Source organism: Amaranthus tricolor, chromosome 10, assembly GCF_026212465.1.
Source record: "Amaranthus tricolor cultivar Red isolate AtriRed21 chromosome 10, ASM2621246v1, whole genome shotgun sequence".
In the NCBI taxonomy this organism is placed as follows: domain Eukaryota; kingdom Viridiplantae; phylum Streptophyta; class Magnoliopsida; order Caryophyllales; family Amaranthaceae; genus Amaranthus; species Amaranthus tricolor.
In genome coordinates this window covers 10,395,189-10,404,473 of record NC_080056.1, presented here as the reverse complement: position 1 = coordinate 10,404,473, position 9,285 = coordinate 10,395,189, and the positions used below count along the sequence as shown (strand labels likewise).

The 9,285-nt window shown below is 36.2% G+C and overlaps 1 protein-coding gene across 1 annotated transcript; it reads right to left on the bottom strand.

Annotated features, from left to right (window-relative positions):
* Positions 1-797: 797 nt before the first annotated feature.
* Positions 798-8,951, bottom strand: LOC130825440 (cellulose synthase-like protein D4). The gene is made up of 6 exons (XM_057690676.1): positions 8,400-8,951; positions 3,683-4,871; positions 3,203-3,610; positions 2,748-3,088; positions 1,685-2,247; positions 798-1,189 (listed from the first exon to the last, which is right to left on the bottom strand). Exons 1-6 carry the CDS (start codon positions 8,876-8,878, stop codon positions 798-800), a joined length of 3,372 nt encoding a protein of 1,123 aa, XP_057546659.1. The 5' UTR covers positions 8,879-8,951.
* Between the last annotated feature and the right edge of the window lie 334 nt (positions 8,952-9,285).

Sequence of the window (9,285 nt, the reverse complement as noted above, 5' to 3'; positions counted from 1 at the left end):
GATTCAGCATGGAAATTATATACTTCTATAACAAAAGTTTAACTCTTTTTCTTGTGTAGCCACATATGGATATACTTATGACCCTAGATCTATAGAGATGTGGCTCAGAGACAATGATACCTCATCAAAAATAGATTTTCCATTGTCAAACAAGAACCTCATTCTCAATCACACTCTCTGTTACGCCATTGCAGAATGGGAATCTAGACGACGAATACGAATTGGTAATTACTCGTAATAATCTAAGTAAAAAGTTATTGGTCTATAGTTTTGTATCCTTGATCCACATTAATTTGATCATACGTGCTTGTTTTATAAAAAAAAATGTTTTCGCCAAATCAATGATATTTCAGTTAAAATTAAAAAATTTTGGGGTGAGAGAGGCTCGAACTCTCAACCTCTACGTGCTAGCTAGCTGCGCCACCAACCCTTTATGGTTCAAATGTCGATCACACAGCTTAACAATTAGTAATGGTAATATTTATTTTGATATTCTTGTACTTTTTCTCACTTGTCAAATATAAAAGTAAAATTACATATAACAAGTATGACTTCAGTTTTTTTTTTTTCTTTTTTTTACTGAAATTAAATTTACCTTAACAGGTATAAAAGATGAGCTAAACATAAGAGTGTAAATCATGTCAAACAACTCAATATCTGTAATCTATTAGGTTGTTATAACAAAACCCAAGTAAATCTCTGATTTGAAAGTTTGTACATAAAAAAAGTTCCTAATTTTATTGACCTAATTACTAAAAATTACAATAAAAAATTAATTATCATGTTTTAATTTAATGTCAAGGGAATTGAAAAGCTGCACTGGCTCCTGAACCAGAGGGAGGATTAATAGCAATGTAAAGTAAAGAGATTGTGATGGCAATCAATCCAGACCAAACAAACACAATTGTTGGAGTTTTTCTTCTTCTGCCCATCAATCCTTTAGCAAAAGGGTACAAATGAGCCAACACCCAAAAAGCAAAAAATGCACCACCCATAAATTTGCTCCATGAAGGTGTTGTGCTATATATGGTCTTAGCAAAACCATACATTATTGCTATAATGTTTACCATTGCTATCACTATTGGTGGAAGCATCAATGAACTCCATTTTACTAGGTAAAGCTCCGCAAATACATCATCTTCATCTTCTGATGCTGATTTTGAGGTTAATGTGAACGAAATTTCAATACCTACAACAAATCAAACCGAAATGTTAAGGCTTACACAATTGAAAATTTTAGGTCACATACTAAATTTGAGCAATCTCATACTGAATCTTAGGTCACATAGTATAGCTCGAGTCCTATATCTTCCTTATAGGTTAGATTCGGGCTGAACCAAGTTTGAGTATATCAGAATTGATCAAGTCACTATTGAAGATATTTGCCAAAGAACCAACTCAACTAAAATCTTAACGTTTGAGACCCAAGATATGTTAGACAGTATATCACACCCCCTTACACGAGAGCACTTTACGCTAGATAAGCTAGATATTCAACTGGAATTAAGAGGTGGATGAAAAAAATCATGAGCTTTTGTCATGTTAGTTTCTGTTAGCATGTCAAGGAACCAACTCAACCGAAAGATTAAATTGATGTTTAAGGCCTCAAGATATATTATATACTATATCAACATTGAGTCTCGTTCATCCTAAGCGTTAAAATTCTTATTGCATGAAAGAATACCTGCAATTACTTTTAGAAGCCCTTGAACAACAGCAGCAAGATGAGAACTAGTTCCACCAATGAGCCAAAACTGCTCATTTCTCCACCATTCCTCTAACTCAATCCCTGACCATTTAACCTCTAAAATAGCCAAAGCTATCAGACAGATGGTCATAATTAATAAGTAACACAAGAATGTAATACTAAGTGTCTGCACAATAAACTGGCCGGAGAAGAGTGAGAGTGCAGGAAGAAAACAGTACATGATGAGAAAAATAGAGGTGAAAGGGTATATTCCAACATTAATATACGCCATCCTTTGTAGGAGCTTTAAGTTGCGAGTAGCTAAGAAGGCGTTGTTTCTTGAGAAAAAGATTTCAACAGAACCTGTAGCCCATCGTAGTACCTGGTGTAGCCGATCAGTCAGGTTGATTGGAGCAGATCCACGAAAGGCATCTCGTTTTGTTATGCAGTAGACTGACCTCCATCCACGGTTGTGCATCCTATAGCCTGTTACTACATCTTCTGTAACTGAACCATAGATCCATCCAACTCTGTCTCCCCATTCTGTTTTGTCTTCATACCTGTGCAAAGTACAATAAGAGCAATTATATAGTCATACAATTAATTGGAATGATAACTATTTGGATCAATCAACCTAGAACTCACAACAATGCTTGAAATGATCTAAATGTTAAGTAATGGGCAAGGTAGCCCTGTAATAGCTGTGAGCTATGTAAGTAGTCCTTAGTTGTGGCTAGTTGTAGTTGTGTTGTGAATGTTAGAATGTTCAGTAAAAGTTGTGGTCATTGTAGCTGTTGAAATATAAAGTTTGGAAAAATTATAGTGAAATTTTAAAACTCTACTTTTGATTTTAAAACCTACAAGTTTTAACGTTTCGAAAAAAGCAAACCGCACCACTTATGATACTTAAAGTGCTACTAGACCAGACATTGAAATTTTTTCTAAAGTGGTATTTTAGACTATTGAACCACTAACAACTAAATTGTTATGCTAAACACGCCCATAATAATCCTAAAGTTTGGGATTGGTCTAAACTTATTAGAAAGGGATTAAACATTACCAACAAGAGATTACAGAGACAGCTTCAGCTACAATACTAGAGTCAAGGGGCTCGCGAGGGACTCGAAGAGCACCAGGAGGCCTTCCATATTTAACTGCAGGGTGATCAGCCAATGGCCGCCCTTGATACTCTGCAATGGGTATTGATTCTGACAGCATTGTCGAGTTGCCAAACCTCTTTGGCAGTAGATTCACATCCAGTTCCGTGTCAAGTTCTAACGTATTCAATGCTTGGGTTTCTATATCTTTGTCTTTGTTTACATCCTTTTCTGTATTTGGTGGGAAGAACCCATATAATGCAAATCTCCTGAACATTGTACCCGTTCCCACATAAACCGGACCCTAACATTGAGAGCTATGTTAGTGAAATTTAAAGCAATATATTCAATGTTTTAGATCATGTTCTCTTCACATTAATCTTGTTAATTATAACTTGTAATTGCCAAAGTTACAAACCTGGAGACCATCGAGAGCACGCATATTCCCATCAAAGAACACATTGTTTCGATTAGCATATCGATCAGAAGGATCAATGCCTTCAAATCTTTGAGGAAACTGAATGTAACAAATATCTTCACCCCCTCGATCAAGCATGAAGCACATGCCTTCTCGAATGGCCTTACAATTGTAAAAGTAGTGATCACAATCAAGATTAAGAATAAAAGGGCCATTTGAGAGGATGGCTGATGATCGCACCAATGCGTTCATGGCTCCGGCCTTCTTGTTGTGGTCATAGCCAGGCCGCTTTTCACGTGACACGTACACAAACATAGGGAGACGTACGTCGGTGTAAGAGTAGTCAATGAGTTGCTCCTCGTCCTGTGTCCCCATGATCGGATCTGGTGGTGGTGGCTTCAACATTACCTACATTTGTATGAATTAATGAGTATGTTCATAGAGATAGAGAGAGTTTGTTATTAATATTAGTGTCCATACCTGAAGGATTCCTGCATGGTCACCTCTACTATGATCACTAGCAGAGAAAACCCAAGTACCAGGCCAATGAGTTCCATCTGCCATCCAAGTTGCCTTTTGTGCTCGAAGAGGTTCAGCTCGATCTGTACCACTATCCCTCATCTGTTTCATCATCTTCATCTCCTCTCTCGCATTGAATGCATCAGATCGCCTTCTAATGGAATCTGGTAATCCATTAATCCGAACCTTAAATTCATCATATTCTCGCTCAATCTTCCTTCTATCCTTAACAAAATCGGGTTGCAACTTATTTTTAGTCGGATCACCCTTCAAAGCAAAATACGTCTCAGGATTCCTAGGTTCAATATCATGTTTTCTACAAAATGGGACCCATAATTCCGCAAAGCTAGCTGCTTCAGCCATTGCCTCAAAGGTTAAGAGGGCACCCCCATCATCGGACACATAGCATGCTAACTTCTCAACAGGATAATCAACAGCTAAGATTGAGAGGATTGTGTTAGCCGTCACAAGCGGAGGTTCTTTCTCCGGGTCAGCTGTCGAGACAAAAAGATCGACACCAGGTAGGTCAGACCGTCCAGTAGGATTCAATGGTGATGGTGATTCAAATTTTTCTTTAAGGGCATTGAGGTCAGTGGATCGGTTAATAGGACATAGTTTAGGAATGATGTCAAGTAACCAAGAAATAGCAAACCATATTTCGCATATTATCGATATAAGCCATAGCCATACGGCATCCTCATTAGGATGTTGTACACGCCATACTAAAAATAGGCATAGAAAAACTAAGCGTATCAATATTAGTAACCTGTAAGGACTAATAATACCACTAGGAATAGGAATAACCCTACTAAGAGGCTTAAAGGGCTTATCAGCAGCTTCAAGAACACCACTTATACCATCATCGTTACCATCATATGAATCCTCTGGAGGCCAATAAGCTGTTCCATGGCCATAAGTCCCTTGTGTTTCATTAAACAACCACTTATTATGGTCAAATTCACCACCTTTGTTTCGGCTTGTCATTCGACGATCTCCATTTCCCTTGTTTGGATCTGGTAATGGAAGGGCTCCACTAACGAAATCTGGTGTGTCGTCATCATAGTCTCCTAGTCTGTAGGGCTCCTTACATCCTGGGCATGCCCCACTGCTCTTTTGTGCATCGATAAAGCAATCATTACATATTGAAAATCTGCATGCATGATCAAAAATTATGTTGATTAAGTATATAGCACACTATGAGGCTACAACCATAAGGCAAAGCTATCTTATGACAAAGGCCAGTCATATCCCTTCAAAAATTAAGGAATAATATGAGTAGTGCCAGGTATTATTTCAAATTATTTTAGTTACATATTTGTAAAGAAACCAACTCGACCAAAAGTTTAAGCTGATGGTTGAGGCTCCATAATGATATGTTATATACTCTAATATATCCTCTCACATGATAACTCTTTGGTCTAAAAGTATGGATGCAACACATACTCTCTTCAGACCTAGTGTTGAATATTTCACTTTGAATGAGGGGTGGTTGAGTTTCGATCCCATGACCTCTTATTGTTGATATGACATAAGACGCACAAGTCATGAAGAGATCATATGTGTTACATTTCTTATGTGATAGGGTGTGATTAGGGATGCAGGCGGGGCGGGTCTAATAGGAGACCCGCCCCATCCCCGCCTCGTCGGGGCGGGGATGGGTCCCGGTTTGATGGGTCATGGGGCGGGTACGGGTATAAAATTCATACCCACTGCGGGGATGGGGATGGGGATGGGTTTTAGGTGATATCCGCCCCATCCCCGCCCCGCCCCGCCTCAAGAAATGTACAAATTTCGGGAATAGGAATACCCTAAATTATTTTTCAAATTTCTGAAAACCTTGAATTATTTTCAAATTTTTTTAAAAATTTTTAAAAACTCCGATTTATATTTTTTTAAAAAAAAAGTTTCAAAACCCTAAATACTTTGGGCCTTTGAAACCATCAATAGGGATGCTGGCCGTCAACCCGTCATTTGCTTCTTCTTCACTCTTCAGAATCTTCACTGCTGCACTGTTGAAACCCTCCAGAGCACTCCCATCTTCTTCTTCTTCTTGAAACACTCTCATCTTCTTCAATCTTGTTGCCGTCATCTTGAAACACTCAAGAGCACTCCCGTCATTGGGTAAGTTTCTTTCAGTTTTTGATTTTCATCGTCTCTGTCTTATTCCCCATTTTATGATTTTCATTTCAGTTTATTTTCTTGTTTATTTTATTAAGGTCCTTGTTTTTTTTTAATAGCCTATCAACCCTAGATGAGTGTGATTGAGGCCTGAAAAGCATTATGAACTGGGTGGATTATTTAGATCTTTTCTTCCGTGGTGATTTGGATTTAGATTAGAAGCCAACTTCATTGAGATGGGTGCGTATGATACTAGGGTTGCTATTTTAGTGAAGGTTATGTCTTTTTTTATTTTTTATGTTTGATGTGATCTGATGTATACTTGGTTTCTCTATTGTCTTGCAATCAATTGAAATGTTCTACTCGAGGGCTATGCCGACATTCATTGTGTCTATTCTTAACTCAGTCTTGAATTGGTTATCATTCTGAATGTTTTAAACATTTTCTTGGTGAGATGCTTCATTTATAGTATTATGTAGCAGATGCTTCATTCAAGTGTAATGCCTAAAGATTTTGACCTACGAGTTTTGGCATAGTGAAATGGGTTTGTAGAAATTTGTTGATTGTTAAACTTTGGTCTTAAGTTATATGCTTTATGAGGAAGATATTTCTTTATAAATAGAGGCATGGATGGTTTCTGCCATCCCATAATTATTTTTGAACGGAAGTAAGTGGCACATTTCGAAAAATATCATATTTTTTCCTTCCCTTTGACTTTAACAAACTTCAAAATTCAATGTGAGAGCTATTTGAGACAAGGATGTCAAACTTCAAGAGACAGAGATAGTACATATTATGAATTAATTGGAATCCTACTTGAAAATGACCTTTTGAGTACATTGGTTTGATGAAGCATTTTTTGGAATATCAAAAGCCAAAGTATATCTCTTTAACATTGATGCAATATTGAGAACTTGATCCACACCTATCATGATGGGTTTAGGGTCTTAAATGTGACCTTAATGGGTGTTAATCTAATTGTTAGACAATTCTTACTTGTTAGATAAATATGGCTTCAAACCCATCAACTACTGCAAGTTGTACTCCTATTAGCGTCGATGAGTATGAATATAAATATGTGGCACAGATGGGTATTAAGCGGCGATTTGACGGGTGGTGGGGCGGGTAAAATGGGTATTAGATGAGGATGGATACCCAGATGGGTGGCGGGGCGGGGATGGTATTAGGTACAAACCCATCGGGGCGGGGACGGGGAAAAAAATTATACCCGCCGCGGGGATGGGGATTGATTTACCGGATGGGGATGGGGATGGGGATGGTAACGCCAATACCCGCCCCGCCCCGTTTGCATCCCCAGGTGTGATAGAATATAAAATATATATTATGGAATATAACCATCAAAACTTTTGTTGTGTTGGTTCTTTTTAAGTGTGTCAAGTTTTTTATTAACTCATTAATAGCGTGATAAAAAATAAAAATATAAAATGGTTGGTCAGATGGAAATGAAACAAACAAAAGTTGTGTGCATTATTTACAAGTAATAACACTACAAAAAAACAATGTTTGGCAACAAAATAAGTCAAGCTTAAAAGTGGCATTTTTTATCATTAATATTGTTGTTCAAAATTTTTAAACGGTTGGTAATTATTTAAGATAATTTAAAACAAAAAGTAAAAATACTTATGCTACAAATTCTTAGTGGTCATTTTCTCTCTCTTGAAAGTAGGTGACAAAGACCTTTGGTCACCAAATGTGACTCTACTTTTTGCGACAAACATGGTTACAAAGCTTGTCACCAAAATGTTTTTGCTATTTTCTTTATAAGCATAGTCTCATATCTCTCTCAGCCATTTTCACATATAATTACATGAACTCGTTCGTCATATTTACATTCTCTTCCCAATCACTCCTCTATATTTACATTCAATGAAGCTTTCTCCATACTATTTTCTAATCTTTCCTATCTCAACATTACATTCAATTGAAGCATTCGCACACCCAATTAAAGAGCTCAAATAAATCAATCATCTACCTTGCTAGAACATAAATCACTAATTTTTCCCTTTTTTTCTCTCCCTTATTTTTTAATTGATTCTAAATAATTATTATCATAGAAATTCAGAAAAAAAAAGAAAAAAAAAGAAAAAAAGTTAAACATTTGAAATTTTAAATTCTGAAATTTGTGTTGAATATGCCTATAAAAGAGGGATAAAGCAAGAAATGGTGGTGGGTAGTTGGAACAATTTTTTTTTGTAATCCTTTTTCACATTTTTATTTTGTGATTTTTCCAAAAGTTTGTTATCTCTCATTTTTTCATCTCATGTTGATTTCTTGATTTCTTTTCATAATGGTTTTTATTTCATTCTTATGTATTTGATTTTGTTTAGATTGGTTTGGCTAGATATTGTTAATAACTTCATAGTTTTCCATTGTGTTGTTTGTATGTATGCTTTTATATCTTTATATATGCTTTTATTCAAATAATGGTTGTATTCAACGAATTATATCTTTATTTATGATTTATTAGAATGTTATTTATAAAAAAAAATTATTTGAATATTTTTTATTATTAATAAATAATAATAACAAATAATAATACCTGCATTCACAAGGGTACACCCGATTCCCTCGATCATCTTTCAAAGCAATCCCATCACAAACAGGCATTTGACAATAACCCGCTTTCCCACGAGCCACATTATAAGCTTGAATGGAGTCAGAATCTGTGACTTTATCCATAAGATGAGCCCTTGTTACGCTATTAAATCCTCCTGTGAATAACGAGTTCGAAACATACTGTTCTTCAGCCTTAGCTGCCACCGTGGAGGAGGTATCCATTGGTTGATGATCCGGTGTAGGAGGAATGTGAACTGTGTAATTCATATAATCCCCCGAAAATTCTCCAGACATGTCTAAGTCTTCCCTCGATAAGGTGACGTACCTACCACTCGATGTCCTCCTAGCAAACTTCACCCCTTGGGTGTTGCCACCTGAGAAAGTTTGAGTATTTTGGGACTCAATATTCCCTGAGCCTCCTTGACTCCGTGTATTTTTCTTTGAATGATCAGAAGATGCCATTATTTTATTATAATTTAATGTTTCTATAAATTTTGTGTAGTTATGTGTAATGACATAGAGGTTAATTATACCTTAGAACATAATGGCAATATATAATAATATGATTAAGTAATTAATTAACCTTCATGCTTGTTATTATTATTTTGTTGGAAAAATTATGGTTTTGGTGAATAGAAGAGAAGATAATGAATGATAGGTTTGCATGAAGAATGTTATTTTTAGCTTGTGCCTCCACTATTTTTTAGGAGACTAATTTGCATGCAAAAAATATTGAAGGCTGAGTTCATATTCTTAAACGTAAATCTAGGAATATTGTTGTTTTTCTTGAGCAATGTGTGAAGTCTTGGCAATATTGTAGTACTTTAATAATCCAAATTATAAGATAGCCGGACAATAAAAAGGGTCCT